Source organism: Triturus cristatus, chromosome 12 (assembly GCF_964204655.1).
Source record: "Triturus cristatus chromosome 12, aTriCri1.1, whole genome shotgun sequence".
NCBI lineage: Eukaryota > Metazoa > Chordata > Amphibia > Caudata > Salamandridae > Triturus > Triturus cristatus.
This window is the reverse complement of record NC_140595.1, coordinates 33579803-33607057: the sequence shown is the minus strand read 5'-3', so window position 1 is coordinate 33607057 and position 27255 is coordinate 33579803. Positions and strand designations below refer to the sequence as shown.

Here is a 27255-nt window from a genome sequence, read left to right as displayed (position 1 = left end):
GGCGGGGGTTGGACCGGAGACTTCTTCTTGGACTGAGGTGGACTTTGGGGCAAGGGAGGATTAGTACTCCCAGTACGCTGCCCTTGCGGGATGTCTTTGTCCCCCTCGGAGCCGGATTCAGAAACGGAGATATGTTCTTCCTCAGCTCTCATGGCATCTCCGAAGAGGTCTGGAATGGAACCGATGTATTGGCTTTGCATGTCGCGACGTCGAGCCAGACGGTCGCGAAGCATCTTCTTCGATCAGAAAGCCTTACATGAGTCGCAGTCCTGCTCTTTGTGCTCCGGAGATAAGCATAAGTTGCACACTTCATGTGAGTCGGTGCGCGGGAATTTCTCGTGGCACCTAGGGTAGAAATTAAATGGAGTCTATTCCATCTACTGCGAGGCGGGCCGACGCGGGTAGGCCCAACGGCTTTCTACGAGCTACACGATCAAAAGAGGAATTTTCAGTAAATACGATACGCAGAGAATGGAAATACGCGAACGAAAACAATATCGTCAAGGGTGAATGTATTGCGAACAGAGGGGACGGTGACGATCTGGAGCGCAGCAATTCCCGTCCGAACCTGATGGTGGAAAAAAACAATCTAACAATGGAGTCGATGCCCATGCGCACTACCACCGAAAGGAGGATTCACCTACCTCGTGACTGGAAAGATTTATTAGAAGAAAAACAACTTGCAAACATCCAGACCCAACACAAGATGGCAGGAGTATGCAAAGCATGTGATCTGCAGCTCACGTGCCTCGAACATTATTGGTTAGATCCCGATTATGTTTGTTAAACAGCTTATCAAGCTCAAGACTATCTATTTTCCACTAGGTGCGGCTCTTTCTAAATTCCAATGGGTTAGAATAACAGCATTTTTTATCCAAAACCACAATATTAAAACATACAGCTTTGTGTTCCGCCAAATCAGTGGAATGACAATCAAAATCAAGCGCAGGGTTACTTGTAAAAATACCATCCAGCATATGGTTAGCATTATACGGTTGATTGACTATTTGATATAGATCAAAACTATGAAGACAATCCGTCAGGTGTTCTTTATCTGTGTTTTCACTAAGCTCCAGGTGAAAATTAAAATCCCATAACAGGGTAAAATTTGAAAATTCAATGCTGGACTCCATAATAGTCCGAACAGATGACACAAAGTCGTCTTTGGGACCGGGTGAACGATATAGTAGAGACCCATTAAAAACGGTTGCATGATTAAATATGAATGCAAGCAACGAGGTTTCACCATCCAAATGAGGGGCCGACTTAATACTGCCTGTATGTGATTTTGATAAACCCCCCCCTTACCTTGCTTATCTATTCTGCATATATCATACCCATCTGGGATAGCAATCCTGAAATCAGGATCTCATGAGAGGTCAGCCCACGTTTCCGTAAGGAACATTAAATCAGGACAGAAAGGGCGGTGTTAAAGAATATGCATCCAAAAAGACCTCTTAGTCTGCCCAAATTCTTTAAAAAAAAGATTACTCTATGGGTCGACGTTCTCGCTCGTGCACCTCGCATTGCTATTTGCCCTGATGAAGACCCCATCTGAATCACTTGGTGGTGTTGAAGTTTTGACCATGCAATTTGTCCTCACCGTTAAGAAGGTTTGTGTGTACACTGTGTTTGAGCAGTAGAATTGTCTCTCAATTGTCACTTGCACTGTGCCATAAACAGGAACACTTTGATATCACTAAACGTTCTATGCAAAAGTTGTTTGTGATTCATTTGCAATATAAACACAATACCATGAATATTCTCCGTGATACCTTTATGGTGAATAAGTAGCCGGGAGGAGTAGCTTTCGAGCTTCTTGTCAAACATGCAATTTATAAGAAATGACTTAAAGTGGAACCTTATTTTAAATGTGTGTTTATTTATCCATGTTCGTTGGAATACAGGATTGCCCTTTCTTCTGATGACATTTCTAGTCTATTCAGACCATTGCAGAATATTTGTAATTCAGCATTTTCTTCTCCACCTAGCAATACTGCTCCCATGCATCTGTCCAAGTCTTCTGAGATAATTTACTGATTCACTTTGTCCCATCTTTTAAATAAATGTGCTACTTTCATCTGAGCACCACTTTGCCAACGCTCCCAAACATACCCCTACTAATAGTGGTTCCTCTGTTTTTAAAAGTGAAAATGTTTCCTGGAGGAATGTACACGTAACTATAACATGCGACTTATCATGCACATCACTCCAGGTCCCTCCGCGCTGAACATAAAAAGGCAGATCACAATAAGTTTCAAAACTGAATTTTAAGTAACATGCCTTTTTATGTGACAACTCCTGATTAATTTAGCTGTCCTTAACATACCGGAATAGAGAACAGAATAGTCCAGGTAAGGCCCCACATATTGTGAATATATCAGTAGATCTTCCTTTACCTGCAGCTTTTGCCTCATGAGTCGCATCCAATATCCCTTGCTTCCGGATCCAATGACATGGTGCACAATTCACCCTTGCAATTTGTGAGTGCAAGTAATAACTTTCCAAACCATATTTAGCAATTTACACACAAAAAACCTGTTATGAGCATCCTACAATTAGAACTTTAAGGAACTGAAGTGAAAGCTGAAGGATTTGCCCGAGACGGAAGCAAGATTTGTCCGGAATGCAATACTGTTCCTGCACCCTTAGCGGGATATTGCATGCACATGTATTGTTCATACCTGTTGCACAAGCACATCCCCGATTTTCTGGATGATGTAATTGTGGTCACTCCCTTCCTCCAAAGATTCCTTGCGGCGCTCCTTGAGCCAGTATAGGAACTGTCCGTGCATTTCCAGTAAGTCATCTACGCAGGGGAACAGTGACTTGATAACGTTGCCGCTGAACTGCTCATCCCGCATGGCCTTGGAGTAGACTTTAACCATGATTTTCAGGGTTCGGATATGGTGCATTTCAGTCTGCATGAGCTCTAAAAATAATGGACAGAGATATATATATAACTCTACCAAAGCATACGTTAACATCAGGGACAAAGTGATGCAATTCGACTTAGCTTGCGTAAGGGCTCGCTCACAATGCAATCGGTTGGTAAAGACATCAGATAATTGCAGGACGCCACACTTTTGCCTCGGTTGTATTGTAAAACGGATGGCAATACCCCTGCAGCCTTACTGTAACTATGGGCAATGCTTTACAGCAACAATGAGGCCCCTGATAATGCCATGTTAATCCTCATTTTTACCACTGAGCTAAATGGAGTAGCAGCACCCACAAAAACGACATAATCACTGTGGGCCATCAGTAGTGAATAGGAGAATGCATTTCAAACGGGGACCCTATTGCGACTGGTGGCTAAGATATAGGATAAGAAAATAAGTTACTTAGCTGTAACTGTAGTTCTCCAGTATTGGAATGTTACATAGATTCACATGCTTGAACCATTACCCGTCGTCGAGATGGAGTCCCCGGTTCTTTATAAAAGCAATGTCATAATAAATATATAACCTAGAGGCCTAAGGCTCTTTTTGTTTAGCAACATGTCCATGTACTTAACAAAACAAGCATTTGCAATGCAATTGGTCTAGCCTTTGGGACCTTATATGTATTTAGCTATGCAGCACATTAGCCTGGGTGCTGAAACATCTACTGTTCTTTAACATGGAGGGAAAGTAAGCACTAAACTGCGTGACACGCCAGCTATGGGAACACATGGAGAGAAATATTGCCTTTCAGCGGAAAATGGTATAGTCCAAAGCTCTGTTTTTAATATAAAATCAGGGCTTCGGTGGTCACATCACTGAAAATACAGGATTTAAAAAAAAATATTATTGGCAACAGAGGGCTCGTGGAAGACAATTTCTATGGACTGGAATCTAGAGAATGCTAAAGTGATTCTGGTATATTACTGACCTCTGCTGGTCGTTTTTTATCAAGACAGTTAAATAGAGGCAGTTAAACAGAAAAAAAAATCCCTAAGCGGAAGCAAATAAGTCCTAGGGCTGATCTCCGGAACCCACAAAGTACATACACATATAAGTATCTACTAAAGTATATACAAGAGGTCTCAAATGCTCGACCTAAAAAGGACCAAACTTAAGAATCAACCAGTCAGATGACACCACCCTCTGGAACCTTCCGGAGAGAAGCTGCAGTGCCTCAGATTTTCATAGCACTAGTGCATACAAATGTACAAACACTGAGAGAAATAAAGGCAAGCTTCTCTGGGGAGGAGGGTGGTTTGCAGGTGAATCTATGAAAGATTCCAATACAGGAGAACTACAGTTACAGCTAAGTAACTTGTTTTCTTACTCTAGTATTGGAACTTTCCTAGATTCACATGCTTGAATCACAAAGCCATATCTTGTAAAGAAACGTTCCATGGATATTGATAAATGTATACATATATAAATATACTTAACACCCTTATTATGAAATCAATATACACAGGAGGTGAAATCCTAACATAAATAAGCCAACGTAATACAGTAAAGAAAAATGTGCCTAACAGGTCGAAAAGTGGCCAGTGGGAAGGTAAGATAGCTCACCTTTTTAGGTCTCGCTGAGGCAGCGCGGATGCGCTGCTCGGAGAGACGTTTAGTAGGTGAGTTTTCAAAGTGCTGCTGGCTGGCGAAAAGCTTGCGTTCACGAGCGTGCACGCGCGCAGCCGGCAGCTTTGCAATATGTACAGCCGCGATCACTTTCACTTTCGCGCACGCAGCCTACTTTCACTTTTCCCATCGCGCGCGAGCAATACTCACGTCCACTTTTTGTCCAATCCTTGTTCTTTTCTTTTTTAGCACACATACATATTTTTTTATGATGTTTTTAATATCAACAAGCAAACTATTACACAAGTTCGGCAGTTTCCTTCCCGTTCGTATTTCCAAACGCGATGTACCACAAATGACTTGCTTGCTTGCTTGTTTCCGAGAAACCAAAACATTCGTTAAACCAATGCTTGGCAAATCCGCAAAGACAAAAACAATTATAAATCCAAATCTACTAAGGATTTTCCAGCCTTCATCTCTGTCAATATATTTCTGGCAATCGGGGGACGCATCACGGAAGCTTTCCTCTGATGCAAAACAACAGGGCCAATCAGAGCAGGTCATTTTAATTCCTCATACAAAGCTAGTCTGAGAAAGCAGAGTTTGCTCTCATTCGTGTGACAGACTGATTCTTGCAACAGCCTTGTTTAAAGATGGCGGACTGTGAACCCACACGATACACTTGTAATCCTTTCAGTGTGAGGGAATGGCAGAGAATATATTAAATAAATCCTACCATAAGAATAGATTGTTTCAAAAAGTGGAATCTGGATTTGGACTACTTTTCCTCATTAAGTAATAGTAATTAAAAAGCACAGATATTGCCAAACTATGATGGTAATACACGTCAAGAGGGGGACAAACCAATGTTATCCTTTTTGTGCTATGTACCATGTAACACTAGTCAGCAATCAGTCCGTTTTGCACTATTGCAAATACAATCTACTCCGATCCGAATTGCATAAGCTGTAAAAAATGGTACAAACGGGTTTGCAATGCTGTTTGCACCAGTAGAAAGTTCTTTGGAAAGAACCCTAGTCTTTGTCGGTTTTGTTTCAAAAGCCTTCAGTCCGGCCCCTCTTTTTTTCTTATCACCTCACTCGAGATCTGTGTCTGAAGTAATAGGCTTGTGCTCTTTCATAAATAGATATTTTTGAATACTTATCTTTTTCAATCTGAGAACTCTTGTGCCTTAATATAAATCAAGCATGCTAGTTGCCCACAAATGCGTAGGTCAGTTTTGCACCAACAGCTGCATTGAACAACTAGTGCGTAACATTGAAATGCCAACACTTGCACACCTACGGTTGTACCAAGTGACTGTAAACACTGTCGGTTTGCACTAGCCGGTTGTTTCATATGCTTTACATGCATCAGTAATAAAAGGGCCCGCTATCCTGCCTAGCGCACCCCCCTTTTCAAATTTTTGAGCTACAACAGTGGAATATGTCCGTGCGGACAGCAAGCTTTCACAATGCAAAACTGGCAGGACACCTTGAGCTGGTATGCGGAAGCCAATAGAACAAGCATTGAAAATGCAATAGGTCTCGCCTTTGATGAAGTTAAAGCCATTTTCTTTGCTAATGGTAATGTATAGCAAAGCAAATGGCTTTAACTTAATGAAAGGCGAGACCTATTGTATTTTTAATGCTTGTTTTAAACAGATGTCGTAGAACCGCTTGTCCCACTACTGTGTCTATGAGGATGTCAGAATACAAACAGTAATGCTGCGCAAAGGTGTGTGCACTGTAGCATGTAGCTGCTCTGCAAATATCTGGCAACGACACCCCAGCATACCATGCCATGGATGTGAAAATTGCTCTTGTGGAATGAGCCCGTACTCTAGAGTTCAAAGAGCGTCCTGATTTTTGATGACAGACAATAATAGTCTTTGATATCCATCTGGATACGCTGTGTTTGGTAACCGGCAAACCCTTCCTTGGTGCACTGGAGACAAATAGCTGGTTTGTTTTCCAAAAGAATTTGGTTCTGTCCAAATAGAATTTCAAACATCGTTTGATGGCTAGTGAGTGAAGCGCTCGCTCAGAATGATAAAAATTATTTGGTTTTTACTGGCTCAGAAGGTGAAAATCCAAGGTGACTTTAAGAATACATTTTGGGTTAGTACAAAGGATAACCCTATCTTATCTCAACTAAAGAAATGGCTCTAGAGTGGTAAGAGCTTGAATTTCACTTACTCCACGTGCAGAGGTGATGACAATGAGGAGGGCTACCTTCCAGGAGAGGTATTTAATGTCTGCTTTATGTGTCTAGTTTTCAGAATTGTGTGGGTTTGGTAGGCTTTTCTAGATGGCCGCCGATCCCGGGGCCAAAAACCCAGGTGCCCCCTTTCCAAAACCAGGTCATGAATTGATAGGTAATTTTTATGTCTTGACAATACGTTTTGGGCGCTGTCGCGGGTATTTGGCCCACCCACACGAGTAAGGTACCATTTTTATCGGGAGATCTAGGGGAACACTGGGTGGTAGGAAATTTGTGTCAGCCTGATGATCCCACAACTTTTTCACACAGTAATTTGAGGGGGGAAAAATCTGCTAAATTTGAGGTTTGCAGGGGATTCTGGGTAGGAGAACATTGGGGGTCCATGCAAGCCATACCTCCCTGGACTCTCCCTGGTGTCTACTTTTCAGATATATGTGTGGGTTTGGTAGGTTTTCCTAGATGGCCACCGAGCCCGGGGCCAAAAACCCAGGTGACCCCCTTGCAAAACCAGATCGTTTTGTGATAGGTAATTTTGATGTCTCCACAATACATTTTGAGCCCTTCCCTGCCGCAGGCACTTGGCTCACCCACACAAGTAAGGTACCATTTTCAATCAGGAGACTTTGGGGAATGCGGGGTGGGTGAAAGATTGTGGATCCACGCAGATTCCAGAACCTTCCATCACAAAAATGTGTGGAAAATGTGTTTTTTTTGTTTTTGTTTTACAAAATAAGAGATTTGCAAGGGTTTCAGGATAACAGAACCTGGTGAGAACCACACAAGTCACCCAATTCTGGATTCCCCTGGGTGTCTAGTTTTAAAAAATGTAAACGTTTCAAAATCTACAGCTAGGCACTTTGCATAAAAAGCGTCAGTTTTCACTGTAAAATGTGGTGTGTCCACGTTGTGTTTTGGGCCGCTTCATGTTGCGGGGACTAGGCCAACCCACACGTGAGGTACCATTTTTATCGGAGTATGCTGGGTGAGTGGAAGTTTGTGGATCTAGCAGCGAAAGGGTTAACATGAATGAACCTCTAACTGATACAGGTAATTTTGTGCAGAACTTTGAGGCAACCTGTCAGGTATCAAACAGAAATGTTGTGCAGAATCAACAATGGACTCCGTGAGGTCCCGCTATAGGCTAGAAATGGATTTAAGAGAATGACTATTTGAGGGCTTCTAGTTTCATGGCAATATTTGAGATTACTCACAACTTCCTAGCAAAAGCACGTTGAGATTACAAAGGACAAAGAGTATATGTGAATTCTTTGCAAACTGGCCTTCGCATACCAAAAGAATTACATGCATGCTGATTTTTGTACGAATAAAAAAAATTGGGGAAAAAAGCTGCAATGGGAAGGAAAAAATAATGGACTACTTGTTCAGCAGACGAGGTCTCCATACGTTAAGTTATGTTTCATTGTGTAATTGCCTGCCAAATTAGCACCTGAATTCATCAAACACTGCCTAATCGAGCCCTTCGACACGGTCACTTATATCCGCTCTGTGTTTAAAATCCAAATGTTGATGGGGGAATGCCTGTCACTTTGACGTGCATGCTACTGAGGGCGTAGGTCAAGTACTGCATCCTACTGGGTATTTTATTTAATTTGAGCCACCTCAGAAGAAGTGAAGCGTTGCTGAACTGCTAAACTGCCCTATGGAGATCAAAAAGAACCCTGGACATGCTCCTGTGTCAATGGAGTGATCAGCAAGCTGTAGCAAGACCCAAATACAGAAAGCACAGAGATCAAACCATTGGCAAACTATGGAGGAAAGTAGGAAAGCTGGGAAATCGAACTGCAAGAGACAGACTATGACCCTAAAACTGCATTCCATGAACCAGAAGTGGACACAGCTTCCCCTGCATGTGATGGGCCGTATCACCCCCTTTATTATGATGATTCTCCCCCCGTTTTCTGTATATATTCCAACACTTCCCACTCTGATTTCCCCGCTATGGTTCCACGCACTCAATTCCACCCTCCGATCTTTTCTCTGGTCAGTCGGTCATTTACGAATCGCGTTCCCCAATGGTAAGCAATCTCCATATGATGGTGGGCTATGGATGATGGACCTCCAAATGCTACTACCAAGCCACCCAGCTGATTGTCGTTAATGACCGGCTTGGCGGCGGGTGGGACGATCCCACTTATCGAGGGGAGCTCTCTTTCTTGGGGCTGGACCACATCCTGGATATTTTATATTGCAATCTGAAACTCCAATACCCTACTGACATCATTCGCGTGGTCTTCCTTTGTTGGAGATCTGCACTGAGATTTCTGGACTGGAGCAGCAGATTGACTTGGATGACCCTTCCCTTTCCTACCCACCCCATGGAGGAAACAATGTCTCCACCACAGAGCCGGATTACAGGAGCCCACAGACGGGATATGATCGGCATTACAGTCTGTGGAGATGTTTGAGCGGGGAAACATATTTTAACTTTCAAAGACCTACAAGACAGCTATAACCGCAATCGGACACAATTCCACAAATATCTACAACTGCATCACGCCCTCATAGCCAACATCCCACCTTATACTGACATTCCTGAATTCAGCCCCTTGAGGCCAGACTGCTAATGGGGCACATTGGTAGGGCGCTGTTAGAAAGTGGTTCTGACACTATGGGCCGCCCAGATTTTTTGCTTTTTGAGCACCTTATAGTTGAGCTTTTACTGGGGGGGAGCCTCATAAGTTGGGACTCACCCACAGTGAACTCAGGATGGACGAGACATGCCAGGGAAAGTCAGTGTGTTTTACTGTGTTTTCACTTCCTTATTCCCCTATGGGAATGTGGAGCCAGGGGCTAGTTTAACTTTAATTAGGCCTACAGATTCCAGACATGCACTTAAGTCCACTGTAGCATATGTGAAAAGAAGTATTCTGCAGAGTCCAAAGTCATATTTGTACTGCTTTTGGGTCATCCAGAACTGTCATATTCCTCTGAGCCAGCCAGGACCAGACCCAGGCTGAGGGCTGCCCTCAGCTGGATGGATTGATAACCTTTCTTCCACGAGCTAGGGCCTCCTCTCCACGAAAGGAAGATGGGAGGGGCTGCAGGCCAATGCATCAACTGCTGTCGCTGGGTGCCAGGCACCAGGCTGCACCAAGGAAGGAAGGTAGCGTGGAAGGAGTTGGGTTTCAGAGGCCATGTGGCCAGAGACACTGGACAACGCCATTTTTAACAAACCCAGAGGCTGGACAAGAAGGAGGGAGCAGGGGCAGGAAAGTGATGTGTCGCTGTTTGATAGGACCAACAGGGACTTCCTGCCAGCCCCCTACTCAACTTTTAAAAAGTGCTTGCACAGGAAGAGAAGCTCTCTCTGGGGTGTGGTCGGCTGAGGTGGAAGGTGCTGGAGCCTGGCGCAATGGGCAGTTGGAAGGAGAGACCCCCTGACTGCCCCCAGGACCCTAACAGCACCAGAAGAAGAGCCCAGGACCGGTGCGCAGGAGCAGTGGCCTCTGCGCAGGGAGAAGAGGGGCCCAGAGCCAGGCGAACGGCTGGCGCAGGGAGCCAGTGAAGACCGTTCCCTGCAGAAGGCACCCCCTTGGAGACCCGGAGGAGGAAGGAGAGTGCGCCCAGTGGCTGGGTGGCGCCACCAGGAGCAAGAGGACACGAAAATGGAGAAGATCGGACCCCTGGGGGCTGAGATATGCCCCCCAGAAGGTACACGACCTTTGATGGGACCGACGACGAAGCACGTGGGGCTCCGCCGCCGGTCTGGCAACTGCCCCCGGGGTGGGTCAGGTCCCGGGGGCTGCCCCCCAAGGAAGAAAAGTCGAGGTACGCCGTCGCGCACCCCGTGAAAGTACCCCCGCGGGGTGCCAGGAGCCCACCCTGGCCCCCGCCGAAGAAGGAGGGTGGGGAGCGCCGGAGCGCTCCCCGGGAAGCTGATCGTAAGCCGGGAGCCAGGAGCCCACCCTGGCCCCCACCGATGCTGGGTGTGGGGGAGCGCCGTCTCGCCCACCGAAGATGTTCGGGGGCCCGGGACCCCATCCCAGGGCCCCGAGGGTGGAGAAGGTGGGGGGGACGTGCCGTCGCACCCCCCCCCGAAGAACCGCTCCATGGAGGAGGCGGCGTGTCTGCCCGCTGGAGCGGGCAGACGAGAAGAGTCGTGCCGGCTCCCGCGGCAGCACGCAAGGGTGCTGGCCGGGCGGGGAGCCGGCGGGGGCAGCCGGGGGTGGGCTCCCCAGGCTGCCCTCCCTCGTGGAGGCAGGCGGGGGTCCCGGGTGGGACCGGGACCCCGAACCAGAAAAATAAGGCGCGAGGGGCCCGGGTGGGACCGGGCCCCAGGAAACGGAAGGAGCGGCCGGGGGTGGGCTCCCCGAGTCGCCTCGCAGCACCTGGGGGTCCGGGTGGGACCGGGCCCCCCACCGAGGGGAGAAGAAGCGGCGAAGCCGCCAGCATCGCCAGCGCGGCTCTCCCCGGCACAGCGGGAGAGCCGCTCATCTAATATTCACGGAAAGGAGCTCTAAGCGCCCCATAATGCCTTGCAAGGCATGGTGGGAACATCGGTTTTGGCGCCGGGTGGCCTCCAGAGGAGGGGGTCACCCTCATGAGTGAAAGACAGTGCATGGGGGCTGCAGGAGCACCTCAGCCTCCCCCAGCCTAACGGAGAACCGCCCCCCCCCCCCCCATAAGTTTCATGGGGCATCTGAAAGAATAACCCCTCAAGGGCGCAGCCAGCATCTATCATCTTCTGGGCTGGAACTTATGTTCTGCAGCTGAGGGTGTACGACGAAGGGCATCCCCTGGAGGTGAAGTGGTGTAACTGCACCAAAATGCATTTACTAATAGTTATTTCTTTCAGAGGGACTGAAGTTCAATGGTTTAATGTAATGTGCTGGTGTAAGGTGATGTCATAAGCCAAGTGGGGTTATGTTGTCAGACAGTCCTGCTAGGGCGTCTGGCAGTATATGCGTAATCCTGTGATTTCATCTATGATGCCTTTAGAGGCTGTAATTGCAATGCATTCAAGTGATCAACTAAGGTAATGAATACTATCATTCTAAAGTGTGCGTAAACATGGATTCTTGCTACTGCGCTTAGGTGAAGACCCCAGACTGCTAGCCCTTAAGATATAGAGGTGCATACTTTATGGTCAGTAGGAGATGCTCAGTCAGGGTCATGTGTCACCAAGGCAGGTTTACCCCTTTTTAATGCTGGTTGAGGTAATGGGGTGGGTCGCCACTGGGATGCTGCCAGTGCGCAGGGCCCTCGCTCCAGGTTATGTTCAACTAACTGCATTGGGGGCAAGTTGATGTGCATACATGGGAGTGGTGGTATTAGACCCCACCCCCCCTGCGGGAGGGGTGGAGATGTTATGCAATGTCACAAACTAATTCCAACAGCTTATGTATATTTGTAAATTGGTGCATGGTATTGAGTAGTGTGTGTGTTTAATAAATGTACTCTTACTTTTATAAAGCAAAGTACAGACTGGACAATCAATTATTGAGTGTTATTTTTGTGCACCTGCAAATGGCGATTACTAGCCCACACCACCTCCCTTGAGTAAGCCTCAGACTGCTCTGCAACGTTACCCTCTGAGAGTCAGGCGCTACAATTGGGTGTTTGGTTCCCAGTGAAGGACAAATGTAGTCATGTTATTTGTGCAGGCCTCACAGATGCTGCCTCGTTTTCCAACAGGCGCCATATCCCGAATCTACTGATTGTTCATTGCAAACGCCCCACATGGCTTTGAAACACTTAAGACACCATTGGGAGGGCTGGATTGGTGAACTCAACGAGGCGGACTGAAGGGAGGACAGGTAAGCCCTATGCACGCTGGCACTCTCCACAAGCCTCCGGTTGATTGAACTAAATAACCTACATATGACATACCTCACCCCGATACGCCTTCACCATGCGGCAGGATACCCCAACTTGTTTGCTTTCGCTGCTCTATAGTTCCAGCTTATTTTTACCACATGGTTTGGGCCTGCAGCGAATACATTGTGAGCTCTCGGAGGCCTTGGAACAGAATCTTGAACTAACCCCCAAGGTGACCTATTGGGCATGGTCAATGAGATTGGCAGCCTCTAGGCTGCCAGTACGCTTGTAGGTATTGCCACACTGATCACAAAGCGAGACATTGCCCGAAGGTGGAACTCCTCAAATGCCATGTCCGTGGTGGAATGGAGGACAGGAGTGGACTGGTGCGCCCAATTGGAAAAACCTATCTATACTGCACGAGGCTGTCTGAAAAAACACGATGTTTGGGGATGATTAGTCAAGCGGTTAATTGTTATGTGAAGGTGCTGGGCAGATGTAATTGTCCTTTGATTGGTTGATCTCAAAACTTAATAAAATGTTGTTAGGAAAAACAAAAAACTGCTTTCCATGAATGTCTATGCCCTCCAATGTCCTCTTAAGAGAGGACCAGTGTTAAGCAAATCAGCCAGCACTCACTGACCCTCACGGATACCAGAGTCTTTACTAAAGTGAACACATGGCGGATCTACTGGCTTATCAGAAACAGAGGACAGGCCACAAAGTGCACATCTTGTAGAGAAAATAGGAATGTAAGGAAATAAAGCCAAATGTCAAAACAAGACGGGATAACAGAGGAGAAGCTGGGAGGTCAAGAAAGAAGGGCACACATCAGTGACAAGAGGAAGAAGGGGAATGAGTTGGAAAAAACAGAAGTTTACAAATATGCAGTGAATAAAGAGCAGAGAGTAGTGCTGCACAGGTCTTACCGTATATGACATCCTGCCGCTTGATAACTTCTTTCTTTTGCTTCTTGGCAAAAGATTGCTCCACAGCACAACTCCAGGATTCTGCATCAAAGTCCTGTGCATCTGTTTCAATCTCATTTTTCAGCGAAGCAAAGTATGTATCTAAGTCAGGAGCAAAGCACATTGCTTAACAGCAGGCGAGAACGAGTTCTTCATAACGTATAATAAGAACAATGGTACAAACATTGCTACACATATCAAGGACGACCAGAGATAACATCACGTAAGCAAGTTTGACGCACTGCTTCCAACCGTTATACATTGTGCTTTCTTTAAAGGGTCCTTTCATGAGAATTACTGTGACACTGAACGCTTCCCCATCACACCAGTTTTCATTCAGTTTCACTGAACCTCTTTATTCACTCCTGGTTTGCCCTCTTCCATACTTTTGTAACATGAGCATGAAAAAGTACTCTCATCTGTGCTCTCTCCATCTGAATTGGACACTCTTTGCCCCAACTTTCTTATACAAGCTCCTTCATTTGTTCTGTAGTAGACAAACGCCTGTAAGGATTCTTGCCACTTTATCATCTCATATACTGATGAGGCTTCCACGTGAGCAGAGAAAAAGAGGAGAGCTCAGCTTCCTGTACTGATCTTTCATGTTTTTGGATCCTAAGGTCTAAGAATGCCCTTTAGAATGGCAAGTCCTTCATTAATGAAAACTTGATGCACATACACAGAATATTAACCCATTTCCCACCTCCATGCAAAAACCTTCTTTCACAACCCCGCCACAACCCGGGAAGGTCAGAGAAATGCTGGCATTCACAGCGCAGCACAAGCAGACACAAGTGAGCCATCTGTATGGGGCAGATGGCTAAGAGGAAGAGGCCCAAGTAAGATGCCCCATCTTGGCATCCAGAGGAGAATAGGGGTATAACTTAGCCGTGGCACACTGGCGAAAACTCAAGTGGAGAGAGAGAGAGACCCCGACAAAAGGACTGCACAAGTGGAATGCTCTGCACCAGTGACCTGCGGTGTAGGCGGCATGAGTGGTTGCATACCTGCAGAGATTACAGTACATTGTTGCAGGATGAGTGGGTACTATTGTATGGAAAAATTATGAAATAAGCCTCACAACTGGAACACACCCAGTGAATACATTAATATCTGCATATTTCAGCAGCACTAACTAATTTTTTCATGGTGTATTAGGAGGAATTTTGCATCTATACAATTCTTGGGCACTTCAACTTCAAGAGGCCATGTCACATCACTTAGTTCACAGTGGAATCTCGGCATTGTTCATTACTTGCTAATTTACCTGGAAATAACTACGGAGACTCTATTGACTGGAATATACTGCGGGACATAAACAGGTGGCAAAGATGCCTGACTTTAAGAAAGCCCACATAGACGTCATGGAGCTGAATATTTTGTAGTTCAATTTCCTACAGTCTTATGAAGTTAATACAGTGTACTGACTATCGGCTGGATACCGCCACCCCACAGTCAACCTTTGTATGTCCTTGAATGCTTAGGCAGTTTGGGGTACTTTTTACTTTATGAATTCAGAACATTTATTGTAGAGGAAAATAATATCATAGCTGTCTGGATTTCCTCTCTACTTCTCAAGCAATGTAAAAATGATGCTAAGATTTACGAACACCAGAGCTTCTCTGATGAATATATGTCTTCTATTAGTAAATGGGATGGACGTAAAGCTATGACTTTAATGGAAACCAAGAAAAAGCCCCGACAATTGTTAATGCAGATATTTGAAAACAAAGAAAAATGTGTCTTATACGCATGATTTAGAACCGGCCAATAGAAAATCAAATTTATTCGAAAACACAAGAATAAAAAATCCAAAGGGGCTGAGAACTGTTCCACAACTATGGATTTATTAAAGATTAGTTATTTTACGTAATCCAAAATTCTAAAGATTTACATCTGGAGTGTAAAACAGAAATTACATTTGCAGTTACTAGTGCTAAAAAAATAAATCAAGAAGCTTTAGTGACTGTAAAATAAACTACCCACTCATCCTCAGATTGCATACCTTCGACAAAGATGGATTCGGTGGTCGATGGTGCTAGCGAGATGGCATCATCTGGTGTAATCCTTATTTTAAGGAAGCTGGCATCTACTTCATCCATCTCTCCTGTGAACTGCCTGCAAAGAACAGAACAGTTTATTAAACAGAATGCCATTAACTCTAAATACAAGTACCTGAGAGATGCCAATTTTTCCACTATACCTCCTGATAGTTCACTCACAAAGGGTAAGAAGGAAACGGCCTTGCTGGCACTTAGCCGGGCCTAGTATAGCACGCGGTCCTAAGAATTACTGTGGCCATTTCCTGACATTATCCTTAAGACATTCACTTTTCTGAACAAGAAATCACCCTCTATTCGGTTACACAGACATGGACTTCGCACCTCTTTTCAAATTTTACTCAGGCATGTCTGTCAGTACAACTCAAACATTGAAAATTACAATAAAGTGACAAAATATTGTTGCTGAAGCAGCTGCATCCTTCCTCAGTAGTGCGCTCATCACCACCCAGTGAAAAACTGTATCACTATCATCTACTAGTGCAAGCGGTTTTATAGGGTGCAGTTCAAAAAAGCATTAGCAGGCAAAGCTGGGAGGTCTGGCAACAGCCAGACTTTTGGCTTTGTCAATGCTACTTTTGTTTTCTCATTTTCATTTGTAAAAATAATGTTGATGGTGCTCATGGGACCTTGCCAATGTAAAATAAAAACATTGGTTAAAAGCAATAATCATTTTTTATCTTAAAAGGACACATTCCCACTGTAGTCCTTTGCACAGCATGGACCTCCTGCTCAGTGTGAGGATGTGCTCATTGCAAAATGAAAGACTGCCACATTCACAGTGAAGTTAGCCAATGGTTGAAGTAGGCTGACCCCTGCTCTATGCTGCAGCGGGTGGAAGAAAAATGTGAAGGGCACAGCAAGTAGACCATTAGAGATATATATATATTTTAGTAGACAAACATTCTTGGTTAATGCAAGACCTAACAGTACAGTTCTGCAGCCAGTGCACGTGTCCGCTACAGGGGTAGTACCAACGAACGTTAACAAACTCAAACAGCCCATTCACCTCACTCTGTCAGATGCAGAGAGGATGGAGAGGGTGGTTCTTGGTAATGGCAAAGAACGCAAGGATTAAGATTACTAGTGGATACAACTTTTTGTTACTTGTGTCAGCTGTCTCCTTAAATGAACAATTACCATAAATGAAAAACTCCGAAGTAGGGAACAGATTCCTGAGTGGAGAGACTAGCTGTGACCGATAATAGGCAGAAGACTGTTGATTAATTAGGAATCCTTTCACGTAAAGTTTTGGGTAACGTCTACAGAACTCATGCATAGTCCATGTGCCCCCCAATATGGACTTCTTCGAACATTGTGCATGTCTGAATAGCTGCAGATTCCGCCTGAACTAAGGAGCAATGTATTCTGTGTAAAGGTGGCTCACCCAGATAGCATAGTGATCCATAATAGACATTCCTATCATAACTGAGTGTCTAATATTATCAGGTTAAACCTTCAGAAAGACGACAGGAAGTTGATATTCTGTCAAAGCTACAAATTGATTTGCGAAGTTCTCACAAAGAGACATAGAGCGATGCACTCTTTGGGGGGGTGTTTGCACCGTGGTGATTTTGCGGATACACTTCTTACCCTACATTGGTTTTTCAGGGATTTTTTGCAGCTCTTCCTTAGTGTTCTGGAAGAACAGTACAAGGTGATGGATTTTATTTTATTTTTTAACGGTGGCCCACAACCCAGACGTTGGTGCCAGCTTCTGCGGCTCTACTCCCTTCATCTCAACCCCCATTTCGGATGGTGGTCACTCACCCGTGGTGTTCACACAAACGTGACTTATTTTGTTCGAGGGGGTACCACCCAATGGCCCTGCTTTCTTTTTCTCCACAGCTCCCACCATACGTTTGCACTCTTGCTACTTCTTACCACTCCGTTATGGTATTTTGCCACATGTCTGTCGTGCGGATTCATTATGCAGAAAAGCACAGGCGGTGAAATGTAATTCTGGCTCCTAGAAAGAGTGTGCTATGCGGCCTTAAAATGCTTGTTCATCAGCACGGAGAAAACCAAACTGATGTGCAATTTTGAGGAAACGTCCCCGAATAGGAATACCTTGGAAAAGCCTACCATATCACAATGCCTATAAAGGGAACGTCTGCTATTTTCTCAAAATACGGTCTATATAAAACATGTTGAATAAACTCAGGGACACGAGGAATCAGCATCTAAGATGGGGCTCTGAATAGTTCAACATCAGACTATAACCGGAAACCCAACTCCAGTGTTCTGATCGCTTCCGCAAGGTGGCCCTCAACGGCACCATGCTTGCCCCCTGCGTCATCCACACCCAGGCGCAGGCTCCTTGGGAACAAACTTTGAAATAAATTAGAAGCCAGCTTTGCAGAGAACAATTTCTCAGCACTGTCTCAGTCTACCGTCTTTCAAAGCAGTGAAGTTGACAAAAATGCAAAGCCAAACAAAACAGAAAAAATATTTGTACCAAAATAAAGCCAGGTACAGTGAAAAAAGCAGAGTATAAGGAGGCTACCTTGTTTCTTAAAAGAATTCCAGCTCCTTTTGCTTTGCACCGAGGCTATAGGGGGTAGAATGCCAATCTTGAATCGGCTGTTGACACAATCCAGTGCAGTACTGAGCAGAAAGGAACAGTCTGTTCTTTGCCCATTTGCTGCTGAGATTTTAAACAACACTTTAAAATCTGGTTGTAGGCACACCCTTAAGTGCCATAAAGGTTTGGCAAGGATTGCATACTAGCTAAATTTCCAGTTACGGCCCTGCTAAGAGCAGCTTTAGGATGCATACGCTCTAACAGGTTCTAGATGATTTTAATATTCACTCTAATCCTTTCCCGTGACTTCACCTCAGTGTTGTAACCACTCATAAACTGGGCTTTTTATTAATCAAGGAGAATCCCTTCTGCTTCACCATAGAACCTTTTCAACCCACCCAAAAGCCATGCACGTTCTTATAACGACCCAACCTCACTTCTCCACCCGTATTTAACTGGTTCAAAGTGCACGCCATCTGCAAAGAACTTCCTCTAGCTCCGATGCAAGCATGTGGAGGTGAGTACCTGAAATGGCAATGGCTGGCATAGAAAGAAAAACGTGAACATTTGAAATGTGTGTACTGATGAGTGATCACCAGGTAAACAACATATCTTTAGTTTTTGAAACATTACTAGAAGAACCAAGTTTTACTTAATTACATCATCTTCATTAAAAAATAGACAACTGACTTGACGAGTCCAAAGAAGACCGTATCGGATCAGCAATAGATGATGTACCCCTAGAGTCCTTTCTTATAGTCTTCTCACTTCTTCCTTCTCCATCTGTTTGCGGTCGAGAGGGGAAGCTTTGGAAGGCGTCTTGGCAAGGTGAGACATCTGTGCAAATTTCAATTCCTCATAACGACTAGGATTTTTACCCTTGTTAAAGATCCTGCCCTGGGCAACGGCAGGTTGTTCAGAAGCATTTAGTCAAACTCTGAAGTTGACAGTAAACACAGACACCAATTTAGGGGGAACCATTAGACCCAAGAGTTAACTCTAGACATTCAAACTCACGTACCATATACGAGTGTGGGACGGCACCCCGTTCTCTATCCCTCTTGTTTATATGTTCTCAGAGAGCAAACAACAGCGTCTGCTTCCTCCTGCATTATTCACGCTCTGCCCTTGTTGGATATCTAATGGTGGAAGTATTGGGGGAACATGGATCAAAGCAATTCTAACTTTAATCAACCCTGTAACAGTATATACCGAGGACAAAGACAGCATGTGCTCCAGTATCACCCAGTTACACTGTTCTTCCAGTAACTCAGTCAATGGACGCTTTCCTTTCCTTTCTATTCTATTCACTTAGTGCTTCAAACAGGGCAGTCCCACAACCTGCAGTCACTTCAGAGGTCGGAAGACATGCCAAAGTAAACATGTCCATGAGACAAGTAGGTTTGTGGACATTAGGCCGACTCGAAGAGTTCCTTCCCATGACTACCCTGTAGGACTTTGAAGCAGTTGCTTATATTCTGCCTTCCAATTAAACATGGTTGGAGGCCCGGAGGGCATTAGCAGACCTTTTCTACTTGAACATTATACAGTAACAGTTAGTCTTGCTAGCCAGGAGGAAATGTGTATTCCCTGCACATAACTTTTTGGTTGAAGGGACTCTCGTTAAACAAGGCCCATCATTTTTTATACAGTGGCTCTCAGAAAAATGACACTTTCTACCAGAGCAGGTTAGGAGACTCATTACGGCTGGGATGGACAAGGGACTCCCTCTATGTCCCAAGTTCTGAAGATCATGAACAACCAGGCCCATGGCATTCCAACGGCACTGAACTGGGTAAGGAGAATGTGGCACCCAGAACTCCTGAGAATGAGGGTCTGTCCTCTTATCGGGTTCCTACTCCCGGAAGACGTCCTGTCTCCACAGCAGGGCAGAGCCCTCCACCTGAATCTACACAGCTTACACCCCCATGTGTGGCGATAGAACCGTGGCAAATGACAACCTTCAATTTGCCACCTGAAGTGGTGGATGTCATCCTCAGATACCGCTCCATTAAATCCATTCATGCCGGGCGCTGGGTCACATTTGTAACCTGGTGCGGTGCCTGGAAAACAGCAAAGCTGCCGGACGTTTTTTTATTTGTTTTAATTGTATTCCAGCACGGCCTTTCCAGTGGACATGGTCCGTATTCCTTTATTATAGTTATTGAAAAAATAAGATTCTAAAAATATACTAAGGCATTGGAGCATACGAATAGATGCACAATTTTAGTGCCCAAAAGCCGGAAAATTGAGTTTCTGATTAAGGTTGCAAATTCCCACAAATATACAATAAAACCTACTTTTGCTGCGGACAATAGTTAAAATTATATGTATATATTAAAAGTACAAATACAAAATCTTGCAACTTAACTGCTCAATGCACGATCCACATCTAAGAAACCAACAAAAGTACTGAATTCACACATCTGTAGAGCTAGGACTTCGATCTGCAATTAAAAATAGGAGTCCTCGAAGACCTTTCCACGAGTTCATTCTTTACACCTAGCTTTTCCTCAAAAAATATAACAAATTCTGTAGAATTGCCACGATTACATAATAATTTACAGCCCCGACCATTTTGCTAAATCTTAGAACAGTGAGAGGAATGGCCAGTTTTCCTCTTTGGGTGTCTAACACAGGTTAGATATAGTGTCAGACAGTAATGAAGTATGAATTGTAAAGCTGGAGGGTGCACACTGCAGACTAATCTGCATTCTGGTGTTCCTTGTCGACAGATGTGCAGTACAAGGGTGTGAAGTGGTCCTGGTGCCTTTTACGCACCCACTCCTGAATGTGGTGCCAACCCAAGAATTTCCCAGCCAGGGATGTCACCACAACAATATAAACACCAATTTGCAATGTGTTAGCAGGCACAATTCCATACTCAACAGTGACTTTGGTTGCTGTCCAAACACTGAAAGTTTGTGGTCTGACAAGCATATAGTTGCTTAGAGAACAAACATAAATGAATAATAAATATACTATTTAAAGGATTGCATCCCTGACTGGTATTTATTATTCAAGGACAGGAAAATATTAGTCTTAAGATCACTGATTGCTTTGAAAATAATCCAGGCTACAATAAAAGACAATTCAAAACCCCCATGGACTCCATTCGCCAGCTCAAATATCATAATGCATCGAAAACGTAAAAATGTCAACTTATCAGGCTATTGGATATTTTTACCGCTTCTCAAGATTAATCATGGCTTGTAATTAGCACGGCATCTCTGTAAATTCTGCCAATGTTGATCAGCTGCTGGGAAACCGTTCAGTAACTATTCGGAACATATCAGATGAATGTTATTCCTCTTCCTTTCAGAGGACGACACTAGCTCCAGTGGAACTATCACTCAGTAAAACATATTACCTCTGCAGGACATTGCCTCTTATTTAACACAAAAGCAAAAAATAGGCTTTACGCAGTTTGTAATCACAAGGAAATTTCTACAAAAAGACTAGAACTCAGGTCTACTACAGACTTAGCTACCATTACAGCATTAAGGTATTGTTCATAGGACATAATCTACTCACCCCAACTTGCTTGTAGTCATCGTGTTTAACGAAGTCTGAGAATGTCCCCGATGAGAGATAGTCATGCTGTGACTGCGAGGCAGAATGGGGGTGCCATCAGGTGCCAGGTAGGGAATCCGGGGTTGCTCCTTGAGGGAGGAGGCTACTGATACAAAAACAGAACTGGTGCTCAGAAAATTAGCCCGTCTGGATGGTTGTCCTGCTCGTAAGCCACTTTCTGCATTCCTGCGGAGCAGGGAAAAGATCTTACAAGTCAAAAGCTCATTCTCCAGTACAACATTCGTGTCCCATTTTCTAGAGATGGAATCACAAAAAGATAATTTAGGAGGCGACTTGGCGACCACAGTGCTTTTCATGTCGTCTTTAGAAGATGTATTCCCCATGCTCAGACGTTGCTCCCTTAGGTCGCTGCCAATGACAAATGACCTCAATAGTGCGCGGTTAGATTGTTTTATACACCCGTGATGCTTCTAGAAAGTGCGCACAGCCACTTACTTGCTGTATTGGCGAAACCAGCAGGAGCGAAGAGGAGATGATCAATCCCTAAAGAGCTTGTTAAGAGCAGGAGGCGCAAGGCATTGGGTTCAGAGCGCGCACACAACAACCTGACCTCTCACAACCCGCGCACACTTCATGTCAGTAATAGCTCGTCAATGAGCGAGCCCACCAGCTAATATTCCTCTAAAATGATTTCCTTCTCGGTCAATTTGCCCACACTCAAGAACCGGGGGAATGATCCAAGGGATTAACAAGTACATTATTTTAAAAGCAATCCATCCTCGGAAGGAAATGAGATATTCTGCAGTACATTTAAAATGGAAAACATATGAGCTGGATGAATTATTTTTCAGTGAGCTTGCCTCGTTTGTGATTGGATTACATCTGAACACAACTCATTTTTTTCGTACCTCACCAACACCTCACAAGCAATTCCATGGCAGCATATTATTCTCTACTAAAACTCCAATACAATAAATCAATTTTCTTAATGATTCTTCCTTCGCCAACATGTTTATAACCAATTAGGTTTCAGCCTTTTAGGATTCTATTTAGCAACACAGCAGGAGACTAGAACAGCGAGTTAAGAGATGATGGGAAGATGTGTTTGTCACTTTCAGCAGTGAATGTTCGCTAACCGTCTGTGAGCACGCGACACCACCACCTAACTGATGCCTGTGTTGCAGGCAAAGCTACCACACCAATAGCCTTTTGTCATTCAGGGCACACATTTCTCCAAAAGCAAAACAAACCTGAAAATCTAGCACATAAGCCAAGAGACTGAGATTCTGTTTTACTCGAACCACCAACCAGTTAAAACACTGTCTAGGGTACCTTGTAAATGCTGATGAATACGTAAAATGATGTCCTCCTAAACCATTAAGTCCCACAAAAGCAGTAGTTCCCTACAGACTTGAGTACTGCGGCACTGGGCCACTGGGAGCTCCAGCCTTCCGAGCTCAGCAACAAGTCCAAGATGCACCTGAAGAAGAGTGGGCCACCTCTGACCACGTCATGCGGGAGCATGCCTGCGACAGAAAGAGGGAATCAGTGTTTCATGGGACATTCCACCATTTGGAGTGATATTTTGAAATAAACCACCAACAGCTGGCTCATCAAGACAGCTGCCAAACACATATTACAGGATGCCAAAGCAACAACAGCTACTGTAAGACCCTAGCAGAGGAGGAGCATTATTTGTACTCCGTTAATTGACAAAGGGATTGAACTTCAGTCATCTTTAGACCCCATTCAAAATCGGTTACCTTTGATAAACAACGGGCAAATGAAAACTGATTTAGACAGAGCCCTGTATTAAAAAAAACATTAAAACAGCAAGCAAAGGCCACTGCTAATTGAAATGAAAAACAGCAAAATATCTGTATTAAAACAAGATACACCAGGCAAATTGGAATCAGTACTACTTTTGCCTACTAACAAGCCCTCATCGTTTGCGGCAACCTATTGCCAAACCCCATACCAAACTACCTGCAACCACCGAAAAGATTTACTTCAAGTTGGAAGCGAACACCAAAAAAGTAAAAATTAAAACATGTAGCGACTATCTGAGCAACATTACAACTGTGCTCATGTGTAGGAATATTCCAACCCATCTGTTTCTTCACTGAGCGTAGGCTCTGAGCATCTTCCAAGGCAACTGACCTATGGGGAAACACATGTGTTCAGCATAGAACCATCACAAGCAGTACCAATTTGTTACATCAACACAAGAACTGTGAAAACTTCCAACGCATTGTTGGTAATCAATTCTTAGCTGCAATTCAATCACCAAACCACTCGCTACTGGTTGGTGAATCTTCAAGAGCCTACAATGGCAAGTAGCACCACACCACAAACTATTGAAGTATTGATCAAATTAAAAAACATACCCTCCCCATGTATGGAAAGGAAATCCCCCCCCCCCCCCCCCCCCACGATTCTTTTCTCAGTTTATGGATTAGCAAGGCAAGCCTCCGTCTGGCCCCGTATTACATGTGGGGAACCGTCTGCTCGTAAGCCTAGCCAACACCACGCTTGCACCTCTGAAGGTTATCATCAGTTAGGCACTAACCTGCATTATCCAAGGAACCATGAAACATGGCCAACAGCATCCCTTAAAGTGTCTCATGTTTCTCAAGTTCTTATTCTACCAGTTTGAATTGTGTGAGGCTTGATGGGGAGTACTAGACCATGTGGCCAGATCATATCTTGTCATTACCATGAATAAATGAAATATTTGTTATTTATATATTATATAGAAGTACAGATCAATATAATTTAACTCTATACATAAATGATCACCAGATAATAAGGATTTGTCCCCATTGCTCTACCTGAAAATCTTTCAAAAATGTCTATAATGGGAGTCTCCAGGCATGAATAAGATATGCGAATTTCAAAGTTATGTTAAATACAGAAGGCCAAACCACTGCATAATGTATTCATGCTGAATACTAGAGAAGAGTCCATCTGAATTGTCACCGAATAATGATAAGGAATAATGATAAGTCATTAAATACTTTCTCAATTCTGTTAACCAATTAATGCTCCAACTTTTTTTTTTTTTTAAGAAGTCGCCATGATCACTAATCCAGTTCCATGACGCAGTGCCTTGAAAAGGACTGTGCAAAGTATTCTAACTTGTGAATAAGGAGTGTGTTTTTGTTGGACTACAATTACTACACTAACATTTGACCACTTCCTACTTTCCACTAATACAGCAGCATAGAGACCGACAAGAGTTGTAAACAGAACTCTCTTGTGTAACTCCTTTCCAACTTCACGTTTAAACCAGTACTCCAAGTTTTCTTTAATATCCATTAGAATGAAACTTCAATTTGTGGAAAAATAAAGCACTGTACTCACACACTGGAAACAGTCTTCCTCTGGACTTTTCGTCCCAAAGACAAACAAACAATCACCCATGCAAAGCACTCATCAAAGCAAAACAACCACCAGTGCAAAAGAAGCACAGCGGTTAAACTGGTTGCAGCACAACGCAAGAGCAAATGTGGTCTATATTGTGTTAATGAGGCAAACAAACAACTCGAATGTGTTTCTTCATTTAAAACATGTTTGTTGCAATTTCCAAGCAGTACAATCTGGCATAATTAAATATTAGTAATCTTCAGTTTGGCAGTGCAATCCCAGCAGTTTCAGATACATACCCTGGTAGGAACAGTGTGACGAACCCTGGAGTGGACCGGGAGATCTCTGATGCAAATCCTTTTGCTGTCAATGGAATAAAACAGACCCAACTTAGAGTGAAGACTGGTAAATTCAATACCAGAACGTTTACAATCCTTCACCCTACCCCCACAAGAAAAATGCATGTATCTCAATGTGCCCGCTCTCCCACCCATGATTACTACGTTTTTGATAAATATATTTTTATTGATTTTCAAAACATTTGGCTTCCAATATTTTACTTCATGTTCAAATAGCAACCTAGCACAGAACAATTCATCAACAACAATCAACAATCATATTTCAGTGAGAGTAATAGCATAGGCGGGCCCAACATTATACGTCTCTCAGTTCGTTGTTTGAACCAAGCTTAAACTCTTACTTTCCTCACAACTGGGCCATGTCCCCAAGCTGAAATATGCCTCCACCACCCTCAACGTATGTCCGCTATAGCTACGTTTGTGTTTCAAAAATCAGATACATATACTTTATCTACATTTTCCCAGTTGAGCATTGGAAAACAGTTCACCCGTCCAATGTCCTACTGGAACAAAAGGGCGGGAATCCAACCTACAGAGTGGAGTTAATGCTCTAGATCAAAGGGAAAACAACTAACCCCAACGGCACTCTCCACAGCCACTCACAATACCAGCGCCCGAGTAAATACTTCAGAGTAGCTGATGTACAACAACAACAATATAGTCGTAGACAGGGGTGTGCAGTTTCTCTAGGAAAAATAGAAAAGGGGGGGGGGGGCTAGTAGTGTTCCAGATTAAAGGAGTAGGCTCCAACAGGATCAAGTGCCCCCCACACACCCCAAAAAGGTGTCATGCTTCATCATGAGGGCAAGCTCCTCGTCAGGCCGGCGCTGCAATGCCCGACAGGCACTCACTAGAGGGCTCTTTGCCAGAGATCTTTCTTAGGCATATGATGAGGTGTGGGTTTTGTTGTCTGTGTAGTGTGGTGCTCAAAAAGTGGATTAAAAGAGGTCTAGAGATGCTCAGTGTCGGAGTTTTTATTGATAGAGTTCACTACACTAATTAAAAGATGTGGTGCTCATTTAGGGTACAATGGTCCCAATGAGCAGGGCGAGTGATTTAATTATAATGAGGTCAGCATGTTCCTTGCCTATGCCTGTCCAAAATGGATCACTTGGCAATTCTTCAGGCCCCTACATCAATAACCTACACTACTTAGTGGCTAGATTCAGTAATTGGTGTTAAATGCTAAAGTGATCAGTCACACATCAGGTCACAAAGTGCAATTGTACCTTGACCTGGAAAGCAACCTAGAACACAAAGGGGCAAATATTACAAATAACATATTTTGATCTCTTGGTTTCAAAACATATTTTGATCTCTTGGTTTCAAAATACTCTATGTCAATCCATTTGCATGCGCTTATGTATTAACTGCATGCCCCTAGTGGTTAAAAATATTTTAAAACGACTTGCACACTCACCACCATTCAAGTAATCATGCCATGGGTAATTTGTATATGGGAACAACTTGTCTACAAGTGAATTTTTAAACACTCGCCCTCAATAGAGCAGAATCAGATCCCTGGAGAATTGGGCAGAACAAAACGCCTATTAGCGCCCTATGGGGACTAACCGAAATAGTTTTGTAAAAATGTAATCATCTTACCCTAGTTCTGGTGCGGCAAAATGATCTCTAATTTGTACTTACTAAGTTGTGATGTGGCGTCTGCCTTGAGACCTAACCCGGCTCTACCTCCTCATGGAGAGGGGACGCCCGGTGGGGTCGGTCTATTTCTGTGCGTCCACTTCGTGTCTCCGTTGGGACACGTTGGCGTGTAACGAGTAGAGAGGCAGCCTCGCCCACCATGATGGGTGGGGCGGACTCGTTGATTCTTTAGTTAGTGAGGACAATGTAGAGAATATGGGACGGGTTCTTGGTTAGGTCGTGTCGGCAAGGTTAACTGCTGATGTCTGGATTCTTAACCTAAATTTG

At 44.2% G+C, this 27255-nt stretch overlaps 1 protein-coding gene across 6 annotated transcripts in view; it reads right to left on the bottom strand.

The window, feature by feature from the left end:
- Window positions 1–27255, bottom strand: part of ARHGEF18 (Rho/Rac guanine nucleotide exchange factor 18) — a 334968-nt gene that overhangs the window by 108923 nt on the left and 198790 nt on the right. For 4 of the 6 annotated variants that reach the window (XM_085639301.1, XM_085639297.1, XM_085639299.1 and 1 more), the window contains 5 exons: window positions 25264–25327; window positions 21599–21743; window positions 15486–15598; window positions 13442–13582; window positions 2685–2932 (listed from right to left, as the gene is read on the bottom strand). In XM_085639301.1, coding sequence (XP_085495427.1) covers window positions 2685–2932; window positions 13442–13582; window positions 15486–15598; window positions 21599–21743; window positions 25264–25327 — 711 coding nt within the window. The remainder of the gene's footprint in view (window positions 1–2684; window positions 2933–13441; window positions 13583–15485; window positions 15599–21598; window positions 21744–25263; window positions 25328–27255) is intronic. The other 2 variants (XM_085639298.1, XM_085639300.1) reach the window with 1 other exon arrangement.